The 16923-nt window shown below is 47.4% G+C and overlaps 1 protein-coding gene across 1 annotated transcript in view; it reads right to left on the reverse strand.

The window, feature by feature from the left end:
• Positions 1-16923, reverse strand: part of LOC139243793 (stomatin) — a gene marked incomplete at its 3' end in the record, with an annotated part of 30257 nt that overhangs the window by 867 nt on the left and 12467 nt on the right. The window contains exon 3 of the mRNA XM_070870862.1: positions 190-272. Within this exon, the coding sequence (XP_070726963.1) occupies positions 190-272 (83 nt within the window). The remainder of the gene's footprint in view (positions 1-189; positions 273-16923) is intronic.

Consider the following 16923-nt stretch of genomic DNA (forward strand, 5'->3'; position numbering starts at 1 on the left):
TGGAAATAGGCGGACTTAGTTATGCTGCGGATGTGTGGCCGGAAGCTCATTTCAGGGTCAAATACGACACCTAGGTTACAAACAAAACACAGACAGGCAAGGTATTGGGAAAGATGGAGAATACAAGCTAAGCTGAAGCAACAGTGTACCAGGAAGTATTGTACAACATTGAACGTTCATACACCTTACCTCTTGAGGTGGAATGTCAAATGAAATAGTTCTCATGTCCACTTTAACAAAGGAGTCAGTACAGGGCAAGACAAAGAACAATCCTACAGTCAAAGGAGAGAGGGAGGGAAAACTCAGAATAAGTTACAGAAACAGCATCAAACTGATGCACGTTAAACAAAAAAAAAGGAAGATTTACATGGTTTACGTGTGTGGATTACAGCATGTCCCACTGTAATTAGCATAGAAGTCCTGAAATTGTTTTATAATGTCCATATTTTGATCATTCAGACAGGTTAAGAATATTTGGTCCCAATACAGGGCACACTGTACCAGTTTTACATATCTTTAAAGGCTGTGGTGTACATAACGCCCCTACATGTTACCAGAAAAATAACATTTTTAGCAAGTACCACAGACAACTTAATGTTTGCATTTTTAGTTCTCAAATAAAATAGAATGTTCTGGCAGCGAGACACATTCCCTTCCCCAACTCAACGCAACTATTTTTAAAACACGAAGAATGTCCCTTCCCCCAGTATGTCTCATTAAACATGTACAGCACCAAATACAACACAAGTATAAACAGGCAGCCTGCAACACTTCTCGCTCTTCATCAAAGCAACAACAACTTGCATTTATATAGCGCCTTTAATGCAGTAAAACGTCCAAAGGCGCTTCACGGGAATGTTACCAAACAGGATTGGACACCGAGCCACAGGAGGAGATATCCTGACAGGTGGCCAAAAGCTTGGTCAAAGATACAGGTTTCGAGGAGCGTCTTAAAAGGAGGAGAGGGAGGTAGAGAGGCGGAGAGGTTTAGGGAGGGAATTCCAGAGCTTGGGGCCCAGGCAGCTGAAGGCACGGCCGCCAATGGTGGAGCGATTGAAACCGGGGCTGCACACGAGGTCAAAATTGGAGGAGCGCAGATATCTCGAAGGGTTGTGGGGCTGGAGGAGGTTAGAGAGATAGGAAGGGGCGAGGCCATAGAGGGATTTGAAAACAAGGATGAGAAAAGTTAATTAAAAAAAAAAAAACAGGGCATTGCTCAACCAGGAGCTAATGTAGGTCAGCGAGCACAGGGGTGATGGGTGAACAGGACTTGGTGCGAGTTAGGACACGGGCAGCAGAGTTTTGGCTTACCTTAAGTTAACAGAAAGTAGATGATGGGAGGCCGGCCAGGAGTGTGTTGGAATAGTCAAGACTAGAGGTAACAAAGGCACGGATGAGGGTTTCAGCAACAGACGAGATGCGGATATGTGGTCGGAAGCTCATCTCGGGGTCGAAGAAGACACCAAGTTTGCAAACAGTCTGGTTCAACCTCAGACAGTCAGCAGGAAGAGGGATGAATCAGTGGCTCGGGAACAGAGTTTTTAAGCAGGGGCCAAAGACAATGGCTTCGGTCTTCCCAATATACAGTTGGAGGAAATTTCTGCTCATCCAGTACTGGATGTCGGACAAGCGGAGAAGGATGGTGTAGTCCACTATGTCAAAGGTTGCAGGCAGGTCGAGAAGGACGAGGAGCGACAGTTTATCACTGTTTGTGACTTCGATAGGAGCCGTTTCGGTACTATGGCTGGGGCACGTTCCCGACTGGAAGGATTCAAGCACGTCCGGGAAAGATGGCATGGATTTGGGAGGCGACGGCATGTTCAAGGACTCGAGAGGAAAGGGAGGTTGGAGCTAGGGTGGTAGTTTACAAGGACAGAGAGGTCAAGGTTGGGTTTTTTTTGAGGAGAAGGGTGATGATTGCAGGTTTGAAGGGGAGGGGGACATTACCTGATGAGAGAGAAGTATTAACAGTATCAGCTAACATGGGAGCCAGGAAGGGAAGTTGGGTGGTCAGCAGTTGTAATGTATGTATGCCTGGGTTTACCTGCCACCAGGGGGAGCGACCGTCGGAGGTCATTGGGCCATAGACACACACGTGCAGCCCTTGTATATAAAGAAAGCCTCCATGTTTTAATCCTCACTGTGAGAGCTAATAAAAGTAGTCAGGTCGCACCCGATTGAGTTCGCGGTACTAAGCCTATTGAGTTATTACATACGCAACAGTAGTTTAGTGGAAATAGGGTCGAGGGAGCAGGAAGTGGGTCTCATTGGACAGGATGAGGCGGTGAGGGGAGATAGGAGAGAAACGAGAGAAAGATGCAAGTTCAGGGCGAGGGCAAGTTGGATCTTTAGAGGAAGTTTGGCCCGGTGGGCTAGGGGAAGGGAGGGAAGCAGCTGAACTGATGGTCTCAATCTTAGTAACAAAAGTCCATGAGCTCCTCGCACTTGTTAAGCAGCACAAGACACCAGAGGTCTACAGCTCCCAGAGTGCCCCTATGGAAAAGATTTATGGATGTCACAAAGACTTGTCCTAGATCAGGCACTCAATGAAGTAGCACATTTGTAAAAAAAAAAAAGTTTGTTTAACTTTATAATAACTTTTGAAATTACAAAATACAAAAATTTACTGCATATCAGCCCAACATCAGCACCCCAATCAATATTCCACTGAGTTGTCCATTTTAACTCTGAGGGGATACTCAACAGTTTGGGCCATCATAGAATGATACAGCACAGAAGGGGCCTATCGTGCCTCTTTCAAAGAGCTACCCAATTAGTCCTGCTCCCCTGCCCTTTCCCCATAGCCCTGCTCATTTTTCCTCGTCAAGCATATATCCATTTCCTTTTTGAAAGTTACTATTGAATCTATTTTCACCACCCTTCCAGGCAGTGCATTCATTACCTAGCTGTTTAAATGGAATAGCAAGGTTCTTCTATCTTGTGCATGAAACACAAAAGGATAGTATGCAGGTACAGCAAGTGACCAGGAAGGCCAATGGAATCTTGGCCTTTATTGCAAAGGGGATGGAGTATAAAAGCAGAGAAGTCTTGCTACAGCTATACAAGGTATTGGTGAGGTCACACTTGGAATACTGCGTGCAGTTTTGGTTTCCATATTTACGAAAGGATGTACTTGCTTTGGAGGCAGTTCAGAGAAGGTTCACTAGGTTGATTCCGGGGATGAAGGGGTTGACTAATGAGGAAAGGTTGAGTAGGTTGGGCCTCTACTCATTGGAATTCAGAAGAATGAGAGGTGATCTTATTGAAAAGTATAAGATTATGAGGAGGCTTGACAAGGTAGATGCAGAGAGGATGTTTCCACTGATGGGGGAGACTAGAACTAGAGGGCATGACCTTAGAATAAGGGGCCGCCCATTTAAAACAGAGATGAGGAGAAATTTCTTCTCAGAGGGTTGTAAATCTGTGGAATTCGCTGCCACAGAGAGCTGTGGAAGCTGGGATATTGAATAAATTCAAGACAGAAATAGACAGTTTCTTAAAAGATAGGGGGATAAGGGGTTATGGGGAGCGGGCGGGGAAGTGGAGCTGAGTCCATGATCAAATCAGCCATGATCTTACTGAATGGCGGAGCAGGCTTGAAGGGCCGTATGGCCTACTCCTGTTCCTATTTCTTATGTTCTTATTATCTCTTTCTTCCCTCCTCCCAACAATAACATGGCTGTTTCGCAACTTCTAGAGATCTTGGGCATCTCATTCCAGCTGTCTATTTTTAGGTAGGTAAAATGAGTCTTGTGATTGAATAGCAACATGCCTTCAGGCAAATGCTTGGGTTGCCATAAAGAGAATGCTCATTCTCCTTTTCCAATTTCAATTGCATGTTCTTACTTTACACCCAGCTCTAGGTCCCCAGTGCTGTAATTGGATTCAATTGTACAGCGGACACGAGATTAGGGGGTCATGCGTCTTTTAAGGCCTGTGTCTCCCTCCTCTCCCACCACCAAATTTTCCCCTTATAGTGGGGGAAAATGGAAAGTGGGAGGCCAATCTTGGTGAAATAAAAGAGGTTTCAAAATATATATCCCCCACCCCCCAAAATCACAAAAGGACAAGATTTTCCTCCATACAAGTCCCAATGGCAGGGGGGGGGGGGGGGGGGGGGAGAAATTCTTGCTGTTCAAATACAGGGTCTCCCATCAGATCAGAGTCTTTGAAGTCCCAAAGACAAAAGCTATGGGCCAAAATTGTGTTCGGAGGCTTCCCACGAGCAGATGCCTTTGACCCAAATTTTTTTGAACGAAAGGACCTGGTGGTCCCGGAGGAACAAACACTTCGGATCAGAGGCCTAGATGCACAGCCCAGCGCAGAGGCCCAACGCATCCCAGGAACGTGAGCGCATCCTGGGATCATGTGGGCCCGGACCACCAATCACTATCTAGTATTCTCATGGATAATGAGTTCCGCTTGTCCGAGCTCCCATTACTATCAATGAGAATACCCCCAAAAACACAACTCAATGAATAAAAAAAAACACATCAGATATTTAAAATTAATTGAAATTGAATTAAATTAAATGTTTTAGGAAAAAAATATATTTATGGGGGGGGAAATATTTCAAATGTTTCTTACCTTAATGGACAGGGTATTTAATTTAAAAATTAGCGATGAAATTTAATTTTTCTAACGTTTAAAAGCAGGCCTGAAGCCTGCCTTTACCAGGCGCAAGAGTTTTAAAGACATTTGCTGGGCAAATAGCCCATATCTCCACCCGGGAAAGCCCATTCTCCCAGGGATGCATTGGAACAGTTTGATATAGCACAAGTTCCGGGTTTAGGCACATGCGCTCTGCGCACCCAAAGGCAGAACTTGCGCACGTCGTATGCATCCGGAGAGGCCACGATTTACGGCCCACAGTTTGATGCCTACAGCAGCCAACAGAACAAGGAAGTGTTCAGGCTTCAGACTGGTCCGCAAGGCCAGACCAACGGAGGAACTGATGGAAGTTCTCAGTGAAGTTGCCTACTTTTTGCTGTTGGCATAAGAGGCGAGCCCAGGTGAACGCAACAAATGCACGGGGCAGGGGGGGGGGTTGATGAACAGATCAGGAGGAGGGTTGGAGGGGAAAAAAATTCAAATCAAACCCTTTGCACACAGCAGAATTTCTACTCAAAGTAAACTGATGTTGAAGCCTGCCTATTTCTGAAATATTTCTAGCTTCAGTCACCAAACAGCCACTTCTAAAAAAAAAAAAAAGTTCCTTAGAACTCCCCCCACGTTAGGAAACTGAAAAAAATCCTTTTCGGTCAACGTTTGACAGACGAGCTTTGTGTTACGAAAGCTGCTTAAAAAATTAAAAATGAAGCTATTCGGCACCCGGTGAAAGTGAAGCATGGTGGAGGGCCTCCCTGCATTGCTATACGGTTTCTGACTGCTAACAATCCTCAACTCTCGCCACAAAAGGGCGAGAGAATTGACGCTCTGAAATCCACACGTCAGCTCTTGGCCGATAACGGAGCAGCAGAGCGGTCAGTCTGCATCCAACAGCAGATCATCAGGTAATGGAATCTGCAACCACATTGTTTGCAGCAGAAATGTTTCCAAAGGGAATCCATCCACCTACACGTAGACACCCGAATCTGATTAGTGCACATTTATCAAGTGCAACAAGCCTTTAGCTTCAGCGGTGTTCAGTAACATAACCACTCTGCTACCGCACCAGTAGTTTCATGGTCACCATTACGGACACTAGCTTCAAAAAATTATCCAGCCACTTTTTGTAATTTATTTGTTCATGCGAGTGTCGCTGGCGAGACCAGCATTTATTGCCCGTCCCCAATTGCCCTCGAGAAAGTGAGCTGCCTTATGTAACGGAGTGGCTCGCGAGGCGACAGTTAAGGACAGTTAAGAGTCAACCACATTGCTTTGAGTCTGGAGTCACATATAGGCCAGACCGGGTTAAGGGCAGCAGATTTCCTTCCCTAAAAGGACATTAGTGACCCAGATGGGCTTTTACGACAATTCAGTAGTTTCATGGTCACCATTACTGATACTAGTTTTTGAAAAATGTAATTAACAAGTTAAATGGGATTTGAGATCACGTCCCCAGATAATTAGTCCAGGCCTCTGGATTACTTGGTTCAGTAACATAACCACTATGCTCCCGTACCAGAGATCGATAAGGAATGAATAAGAAATAGGAGCTGGAGTAGGCCATTTGTCCCTTCGAGCCTGCTCTGCCAGGAATCAGTCTAGTGAACCTTCATTGCACTCCCTCGAAGAAAAGTATGTCTCTCCTTGGGTAAGGGCACCAGAACTGTACACCGTACTCCAGATGTTATATATGCAGACTATAGATATACTCTGTGTAGTCACTGTATAGTTGCACAAGATGGAGACTTGTTTACCTGATGTACTGTCAATAAGGGTTACACTGTGTTTATACTATGCGGCCACCACTAGAGGGTGCAACTGGTGGAGACCGGGCTTTCCTGCCCTGGTGGCAGGGGCTGTATAAAAGGGCAGCCACCATGCGGCTGCCTCACTCGAGTTACGAATAAAGGATCAAGGTCACTACAGTTTGAGTGCAACACATTGCCTCATGGAGTAATTCACAAGTACACTACACCAGGTGTGGCCTGTATACTCGAGCGCAGTACAGATAGCTTGGTGCGGTGCCTGGACCACTGCCATTTTTAAAATGCTACAGAACACATTCACCTAGCCTCCTTACTCAAACCCACAATCAGATCCAACATCACTGCTGCTGCCACTAAACCCTTTGCCAAGATGAAACAGTTCCTGGAATACTTTGGGACAAGGTAAGTTACCATGACTGGAGGGAAGACATCACAGTCCAGTTTGTAAGTAGGTCATAAAACCACAACGTTTATTTCAGTCATCTGATAGATTCCGAGCAGAGGGTCATGTGCCACTTTTACCAAGTCAAAAGATTTTCTCTGGCCGCTCGGCTGTAGATTAAACAGGAAATAGTTTGTAGTTCCCCTTTGTTGCTTAATTTATTTGGCACAGCTAGTGGTCACGAGAGCTCAAACGCATAAGAAAACATCTTCACAGACATTTCCATCAAGGAATTCAGAGTTGCGAAACACCGTTAAAAGTTCCAGGCCCAAGGCCCAAGTTCACTCACACGTGTCATTAAAACGTATGGAAGATTTCCTGCAGCTCAAGGTGAGAGGTTCTATTTGCAAAATGCAGAGTTTATGTGCGTCCGATGCAGGGAAATTCAGTCAAGACAGAAGATGTACTACTTTACAAAGATCATGCTATTGGAGAAGGCTCTGGCTTTTCCCATACCTGGTCCTCTCCACTTTATGGCAACAAGAAGCCAAAGATAAACAGACAGAAGACGCAGAATGTCCATATAATCCAAGAGGAGTTCTTAGCATTCCACATTTCAAAATTGCCTGCACATCTTTTAACATCGTATGATTGCAGTGAGTCCCTAACATGGTTGATTGCTCCATTCGAATGCTAGCTCAGCTGGGCGGGCCACATTGTTCACATGCCAGACACGAGACTCCCAAAGCAAGCGCTCTACTCGGAACTCCTTCACGGCAAATGAGCCAAGGGTGGGCAGCGGAAACGTTACAAAGACACCCTCAAAGCCTCCCTGATAAAGTGCAACATCTCCACTGACACCTGGGAGTCGCTAAGTGGAGGAAGTGCATCCGGGAGGGCGCTCAGTTCCTCGAGTCTCATCGCCGAGAGCATGCAGAAAACAAATGCAGGCAGCAGAAAGAGCGTGCGGCAAAACAGTCCCACCCACCCTTTCCCTCAACGACTATCTGCCCCACCTGTGACAGGGACTGTGGTTCTCGTATTGGACTGCTCAGTCCCCTCAGGACTCATTTTAAGATTGGAAGCAAGTCTTCCTCGATTCCGAGGGACTGCCTATGATGATGATGAGGACAACGACATGCAGACATTCAGTCCCTATCCAAAGAAACCCCCGCCAGTGCTGCAGCTCTGCTCCCGTGGCAGAACTTTCAGGGCTGTCTCCTGTCCCACTGTCGCTGGCTCCGTCCCACTTCCCAAATTGGAGGCACAATCGGGCACTCCTGAATAATGGGAGAGCGATATTGGGAGTGCCTAGAAAGACTTGCTCAACTTCCAAGCTGCAGATACAGCGAGTGCCGTTCTTAGAAACTAAAAATCGGGAAAGCGTCAGGATCAGCATTTTGGAAACTGGGCAATCTGCCTGTCCCGACATGGACTATCCTGGTTAAATTTATGCTCTCCACGTACGGCAGTGTCTCTCCCCGACTCAAGTAGCAGCAATGCTGTTCTGGGCCCCAAACACAAAATTCAAGCCCGAGTTTTGCTCGCCTCTCTACACCTTTCACCTTGGGGTTGTCAATGCATTCCTTTCCTGGCCCATTTTCAGACCTCGGGACCACTATGTGCCCTCCCCATCTCCGGCCTTGTGCTTTTTCTCTCTGCCTTTGATCGCAAAGTCTCTCAGCTCTAGACCTCAATCTCATTTCCCCTCACTCACACTACAGGGGTTTGTGGTTCCCAGTTCCCAGACGGAACAGTACTTGCTTAGGCTATCCCAACAACAGGAAGAGCACCTGGCTTGAGATACAAGGTTTCTACTCTGGTTTCAATGATCTCTCTCAGCCCAGGCTCCAACTCCAAAAAGATTCGATTATTGAAAATTCTCTCAATCTAATCTCTTATTTCTCATCTACATGTTGCCCCTTGGCGACAGCGTTAGTTTCCACATGTACGCTGACGACACCCACAGCTCTACCTCACTACCACCTCTCTCGACCCCTCCACGGTCTCTAAATTGTCAGACTGCTTGTCCGACATTCAGTTCTGGATGAGCAGAAATTTTCTCCAGTTGAATATTGGGAAGTGAAGCCATTATTTTCGGTCCCCGCCACAAACTCCATTCCCTAGCCACTAACTCCATCCCTCGCCCCAACTTCTGTCTGAAGCTGAACCAGACTGTTCGCAACCTTAGTGTTATATTTGACCCTGAAATTAGCTTTTGACCACATATCCACAGTATAACTAAGACCGTCTATTTCTACCTCCGTAACATTGCCCGTCTCTGCCCTTGCCTCAGCTCATCCACTGCAGAAGCCCTCATCCATGCCTTTGTTACCTCGAGACTTGACTATTCCAATGCACTCTTGACTGGCCTCCCACATTTTACCCTACATAGACTCGAGGTGATCAAAAACTCAGCAGTTCATATCCTAACTTGCACCAAGTCCCGTTCACCCATCAACACTGTACTCGCTGACCTACAATGACTCCCGGTTAAGCAATGCCTCGATTTCAAAATTCTCATCCTTATTTTCAAATCCCTCCATGGCCTCGCCCCTCCCTATCTCTCTAATCTCCTCCAGGCCCCCAACCCCCCCCCCCCATCTCAAAGATGTCTGCGCTCCTCGAATTTTGCCCACTTGAGCATTGCCTAGGCCCCAAGCTCCAGAATTCCCTGCCTAAACCTCTCCTCTGTCTCTCTTTCCTCCTTCAAGACCCTCCTTAAAACCTACCTCTTTGACCAAGCATTTGATCACCTGTCCTAATTTCTCCTCTATCGGCTCGGTGTCAATTTTTTTTTAACCTCTTAATACTCTTTAAAAGGTGCTATATAAATACAGGTTGTTGTTATTCTTAACTGTCCCTGTATGCTACCACATGACTTCTCCTAGATATATTTCTCTCATCTTGCTATGTACCTCAGGCATCTAAACAAACAATGGGAGAGGAAGGACATCGGAAGATAATTTTTAAGTCACGAGTCACGTTGCAACTAGTTTTGTGTAAAGTCTCAATGCCATAACTTGTTTAAATTCCTTGAATGCCATATCATGACACACCAAGTAGATACGGTCCAATAATCCTACCTTATCTAACTCAATGCTGCAGCTAAACCATTAATCTCTTGCTGGGTTACAAGCACAAAGAGAGTTTAGAATTTCCACCTAAATGCAGCTTCTATGACTGGGGCACAGTCATCCATTCCTTCCAAGTGCGAAGGAATTACGGACAACAAATTGCATACATTAAAGATATTTGGCAGATTAAAAAAGGGTGTTGGAGAAGTAAGAACATAAGAAAGAAGAGTAGGCCATACGGCCTCCGGAGCCTGCTCTGCCATCCAACAAAGTCATGGCTGATCTGATCTTGGCTTCCAATCCACTTTCCTGCCCGCTCCCCATAACCCTCGACTTCCCTACAGTTCAAGGATCTGTCTATCTCAGCCTTGAATATATTCAATGACTCAGCTCTCTAGGGTAGAGAATTCCAAAGATTCATAATCCTCAGAAGAAATTCCTCCTCATCGCCGCCTTATTCTGAAACTCTGCCCCCCCTGTTCTAGATTCCCCCACGAGGGGAAACAGATCAGACTTTAACCATGAATAAATGCAATCAGATACGCAGGCACTGAAACATACTTTGCTTAGAACCTTTCTTGCAGGCAGTCTCCCGGAGTCGCGGATGACTTGCTTCCACACTAAAATGAGTTCTAAGGTGACGGATAAGACTAATGTGGGATCTACAGTCTCGGTCACAGGTGGGGCAGACAGTGATTGGAGGGACGGGTGGGTGGGGTGCTTGGTTTGTCATACGCTCCTTCCACTGTTTGTACTTGGCTTCCATGTGCTCCCGACAAAGAGACTCGGCGCCTTCGCGAATGCTTCTCCTCCACTTTGAGGGGTCTTGGGCCGGGGAGTCCCAAGAGTCGGTGGGGTTGTTACATTTGTTCAAGGAGGCTTTGAGGGTGTCCTTGAAGTGTTTTCTCTGCCCTCCTGGGACTCGCTTGTGGTGTCGGAGCTCAGAGTAGAGTGCTTGTTTCGGGAGTCTAGTATCAGGCATGCGGACAATGTGGCCCGTCCATCGGAGCTGATCGAGCGTGGTCAATGTCTCGATGCTGGCCGGAGTGAGAACGCAGACTTTGGTGCGCCTATCCTGTCAATGGATTGGCAGGATTTTGCGGAGGCAGCATTGATGGTGGTACCTCCTAGGCCGTCACATGAGGAGAGACTGGATCAACTGGGCCTTTATTCACTGGAGTTTAGAAAGATGAGAGGGGATCTCATAGAAACATACAAGATTCTGACGGGACTGGACAGGTTAGATGCGGGAAGAATGTTCCCGATGTTGGGGAAGTCCAGAACCAGGGGACATAGTCTTAGGATAAGGGGTAGGCCATTTAGGACTGAGATGAGGAGAAACTTCTTCACTCAGAGAGTTGTTAACCTGTGGAATTCCCTGCCGCAGGGAGTTGTTGATGCCAATTCACTGGATATATTAAAGAGGGAGTTAGATATGGCTCTTACGGTGAAGGGGATCAAGGGGTATGGAGAGAAAGCAGGAAAGGGGTACTGAAGGAATGATCAGCCATGATCTTATTGAATGGTGGTGCAGGCTCGAAGGACTGAATGGCCTGCTCCTGCACCTATTTTCTATGTTTCTAGGTTTCTCCCAGTGCTTTGAGGTGCCTGCTGCACATAGTCCATGTCTCTGAAGCATATTGGAGGGCGGGTATCATTACTGCTCTGTAGACCATGAGCTCAGTGCCAGGTTTGGAGATAAGCAATAGAACATAAACAATTCAAAGGTTGCAAGCTCAGTTTGGAACGGCAGCTTTTAAACCACAAAATGAGGAAGGAGGGAAAAAAAAGGGAAAGAGAAACTGGATATTGCAATATGAAGAGGTTTCTCCCAGGTGTTTCATCAACATGCTGTGCATTTACCAGCATTTATTTCCAAAGAAGATTTGGCTTTGCAAAGTTAAGCAGCCCTGCTCATGCAGCTTATACAAGAATGTGTGTGTGGAGCAGGTTGGCTGGTAAACAAATGGCTGGCTAGACGAGTTCAAGTCAGTGCCTGCCCATCACTGCGTCTGTCGGTTAACTGTTGGAAACCAGCTTTAGTTCTGCAGTAGGCTAGGACCAACAGGATATATTTCATGCCTCCTCTCTCAGATGCACCACCCCCCCCACCCCAAACGGAGAGGGGGGGGATTGAAACGATTAGCTGCAGTATACCACTGTACAATCGCAGAGTACAGACACACCCCGGTGTATAAAGGGCTTGCTTGGAGACACACACGACACAGCCCAGCCACGCTTTAGTTCTGCAAAGGCCAGGGCTTGTTTTTTTCTTGTCCCCCGCTCTTTCGAACCTCAGGTTTGCAAGCCTGAACTTGTTTGCTGCTAGCATAACATCACACAGCAAGTGGCAGCAGTGTAGACCCTGGTTAAAAATAACCACAGCTGAACCAGCTCCCACAGTCCACGGAGAGAAAAACAAGAAACAGCCGTGAGCTTTTGCCCGTGCACTTCAAAAGCGGGCTCAAACGGCGCCAATTTTATGTGATCATGTTGCAGAACAAAGTTCATGCTAACGTTCCCGCAGCACCATCTGTAAATAATTTGGGGCCATTTATTTAAACCGATGGCCCCTTTAAGATTTGTACCAGACAAGTACTAATAGGTCGCAGTTTCAGTCAGAGGGTGTAAGGGAGTTAAAAAAGTTAGTTAGTCAACAACTGGTTTGCAACATGACCAGCTGCTACAGTAAGTAATGGAAACTTTCCCCGCCCACACAAATGCTTTATCTGACCTGGGATAACTATACTTTCAGTAATCGGGCTGAAATCTACACAATTACAACTACAAAATGTACACAAATGTACACAATTACTATAGGCAAATATACAGAAGTCCTCCAGTGCTCCCACACAGATTATTGGAATACAACGAACGGTCAGGGGGAAAAATACCAGCTTCAAATCAAGGATTGGCTGCCTGCACAAGGCAGGTACTTTTCCTACAGAGGTGCAGTGGGGATAAAGAGATACAATTCTAAAAGGTATACACATTGACATAAATGGCAGATCTTATTGTGATAATCTGCACGTGTACATCACCAGATTTTTCTGGTGGACTTTTGTACTTAAAGTGCTTCCAAGTACAGGAGAATGGAACAGTTTCCACATTCATTAACCTGGTATCAGCACAGAGGTTGGGTACAGCGTGGTTAGATGTTGAATCGGAATAAAGTGGAATTAGTCCTGACTTTAGGAGAAGTACCACATCCTGCCCGGGTGCAATTACAGTAATTCTCATTAACCACACAATCAGCCCTAAGCCAGGCTGAAGGTTAAGTGCAGTTGCGTGCCATGGGGCCAGGTTCACTAATGTCTGGGTGGACAGACACTGCCCGATCTCCCATCACTTAGGGGGACCCTTGCAGCCAATAGCAAACCACCATCTGAGGCTGGATTTACCCAATCCCATCATTCACAGTCTGACACCTGAAGTATATTGATGTTGGAGGCACAACAATGCATCTTTTGGTCGGAGGTAATTTAGGCTACAGATATACTGCTAAAAGACTTCAAAAAACGTGCATTTATATAGCGCCTTTCACGACCATCGGACGTCTCAAGGCGCTTTACAGCCAATTAAGTATTTTTTGAAGTAGTCACTGTTGTAATGTGGGAAACGCGGCAGCCAATTTACGCACAGCAAGCTCCCACAAAGTGCAATGTGATAATGATCAGATAATCTGTTTTTTGTTATGTTGATTGAGGGATAAATATTGTCCCAGGACACCGGGGATAACTCCCCTGCTCTTCTTCAAAATAGTGCTGTGGGATCTTTTACTCCCACCCGAGGGGGCAGATAGGGCCTCGGTTTAACGTCTCATCCGAAAGACGGCACCTCAGCACTGCACTGGAGTGTCAGCATAGATGTGTGTGTGTGCGCGCAAGTTCCTGGGGCTCAATTTTGCCAAGAGTTACGTCGGGTTTTTAGGGGCAGAAATGCGCCATAAATATTTGTCCAAACTTTCCCCGATCTGTAAATGGAATTCGGGGTGTGTCCAGTCGCCTCGGGGGGGTGGTGGGGGGGTGGAGCCTGCTGTCTGCGCCGAAAAACGACGCCAGGCCTTCTGCACATGCGCGGGGGGAAAAAAACTTACATTTTTGACGCCACTCCAATGGACGGGCATGTGCAGCGCAGCTCGGATTTGGCAATGTCGATAGGGCTGAGGTAAGGGTGTGAGCCGAGCTTGTTGTGCGGGGGTCAGAGGTTTCATTGTGAAGGTATGAAGATGGTGCCGTTCAGGGGCGGCTGGGAGGGGTGATTTGTGGTGGTATATTAAGCCTGCCAATGGGGTTGCATCAGTGTCCGTAGCCGGGATTGAGGGTGTGTTTTCGGTGTTTTTAAACATATGTCAATAGGGCTGAGGGAAGGGTGTGGGTTGAGGTTGTTGGGCGACGGGGGGGGGGGCTGGGCCGGGGGGGGGGCTCAGAGGTTTCTTTAGCGGTGGCATCAAGACGGTGCCGTGTAAGGGCGTCCCGGGCCTGGGGTGGGGGGGGGGGGGGGTGATTTTGTCGTGGTGAGGGAGGGATTGCAGCAGCGCTCCCCGGTCCCTAGCCCAGGCCAACGTGCCCCACCGACCCTGGCCCCGAGTGCCCTCCTGGTCCGCTCCCCGCCCCTAGCCCAGGCCGAATGGTCTTCGATTTCCTTAACTCTCTCAGCAAGGTTTTTCTGGAGAGGCCCACATACGCTGGCCTAAGCAGAATTGGAGTAACTCTCAGCTGGCCAAAATGACCAGAATTGGTGCAGGTGGCCGGTTACACCCCCTTTGGCTGAAAAAAAAAACTTACCTAAAAAAATCGTTACTTACCGAGTTACAGCCAGTGCAAATTGATTGGAGAAACTGTGGACTTTTAAACTTAGGCCAAAAAAAGCGGCCTGCTCCAAAAAAATAGCACAAATCACTGGAGAAAATTGAGCCCCTGGAGTGGGACTTGAACCCACAACCTTCTAAATCATCGGCGAGTGTGATAACCACTGAGCCACAGCTAGTCACTGCTATTTACATGACGACTCCAGTTGGGTCCCACCCGCCCTACAGTGGAGTGGAGCGAGATACCATGGGTCAGTGCAGGGGAAGCCTGCTCAAGCTTCAACAGGGGTTTGTTTGAACTTTTAGGCATTTTACAAAGTTAAGCAGAGCTGGTTTAAATATTTGGAGACTCGCTCTCATTCTCCGCACCTTCAATTTACCAACGGAGAGCAAAGTCCCTGTGCATCCGGTCAAGCACGAATGTGCGCAGAGCTCTCTCTCTCTCTCTCTCTCCCAAGTCTGCCACATGCAGCCAGATTCATGTTCAGGTCGCATAAATCAGGTTCACTGCTATGATAGTCACCAATCCCAGATCAGCTGCCAGAGGCTAAATGCAGCCTTAATGCTGCTTACTTTGGCGTTATCCGAACTGAAAACAGCAATCTATCTTCTGATCTGAAGAATTAATGAAGCCAGTCACATAAAAAGCCAGTCTCGGTCTCCAAAGAGCTATCCAGCCGATTCCCACTTTGCAGCTCGTGGTCCGTAGCCCGGTAGGTTGCAGCACCTCAAGTGCACATCCAAGCACTTGTTAAATGCGATGAGGGTTTCTGCCTCAACCACCCTTTCAGGCAGCGAGTTCCAGACTTCCACCACTCTCTGGGTGAAAAACGCTCTCCTCAATCCCTCCACCAACCCTTCTACTAATGACTTTAAATCTGTGCCCCCTGCTTATTGGCCTCGCTGCCAAGTGGCCATTCTGCACGCGAGGGTTAATACAACGAATGGCAGCAGGCTATTCAACCAGCGAGGGCATCGTAGTCACATCTAAACCCACCCTCACCAGACATCCACGAACAGCACTTTGCCGCGAGTCTCCCTGGGTAGGAAGCAGAACCAAGGCCCACCTCCTCACTGGGCAAGATCAATCGACTCCGCACGGTCCAGGTACTAATCCGGGATGCCTCCTCTACACCATGCAGTTACCGTTCTCCGGCAGTTTAGTGCTTCTGCTGCATCATTACATGGCGCGGGTTCACAGACACAGACATGTGAACAAACAGCAAGATTTTGACTCCCCCCTCCCCTCCCCTCTCTCCCCTCCTCCCCACCCCCTCCCCTCTTTTCCCCACCCCCCCTCTTTCCCCCCCTCTCCCCTCCCCTCCCCTCCCCCTCTCTCTTCCCCCTCTTCCCTCCCCCCCTGTCTCTTCCCCTCCTTAGTGGGGTGCCGCAGGGCTCAGTGCTGGGACCCCAGCTATTTACAATATACATTAATGATTTGGACGAAGGAATTGAATGTAATATCTCCAAGTTTGCAGATGGGTGGCGGTGTGAGCTGCGAGGAGGATGCTAGGAGGTTGCAGGGTGACTTGGACAGGTTAGGTGAGTTGGCAAATGCATGCCAGATGCAGTATAATGTCGATAAATGTGAGGTTATCCACTTTGGTGGCAAAAACAGGAAGGCAGATTATCTGAATGGTGACAGATTAGGAAAGGGGGAGGTGCAACAAGACCTGGGTGTCATGGTACTTCAGTCATTGAAGGTTGGCATGCAGGTACAGCAGGCAGTGAAGAAGGCAAATGGCATGTTGGCCTTCATAGCTATGGGTTTTGAGTATAGGAGCAGGGAGGTCTTACTGCAGTTGTACAGGGCCTTGGTGAGGCCACACCTAGAATATTGTGTTCAGTTTTGGCCTCCTAATCTGAGGAAGGGCATTATTGTTATTGAGGGAGTGCAGCGAAGGTTCACCAGACTGATTCCCAGGATGGCAGGACTGACACGAAGAAAGATTGGATTGACAAGGCTTATATTCACTGGAATTTAGAAGAATGAGAGGGGATCTCATAGAAACATATAAAATTCTGACGGGATTAGACAGGTTAGATGCAGGAAGAATGTTCCTGATGTTGGGGAAGTCCAGAACCAGTGGTCACAGTCTAAGGATAAGGGGTAAGCCATTTAGGACCGAGATGAGGAGAATGTTCTTCACTCAGAGAATTGTGAACCTGTGAAATTTTCTACCACAGAAAGTTGTTGGGGCCAGTTCGTTAGATACATTCAAAAGGGAGTTAGATGTGGCCCTTATGGCTAAAGGAATCAAGGGGTATGGAGAGAAAGCA

The sequence above is a fragment of the Pristiophorus japonicus genome, unplaced genomic scaffold, assembly GCF_044704955.1.
Source record: "Pristiophorus japonicus isolate sPriJap1 unplaced genomic scaffold, sPriJap1.hap1 HAP1_SCAFFOLD_1873, whole genome shotgun sequence".
Classification (NCBI taxonomy): domain Eukaryota; kingdom Metazoa; phylum Chordata; class Chondrichthyes; family Pristiophoridae; genus Pristiophorus; species Pristiophorus japonicus.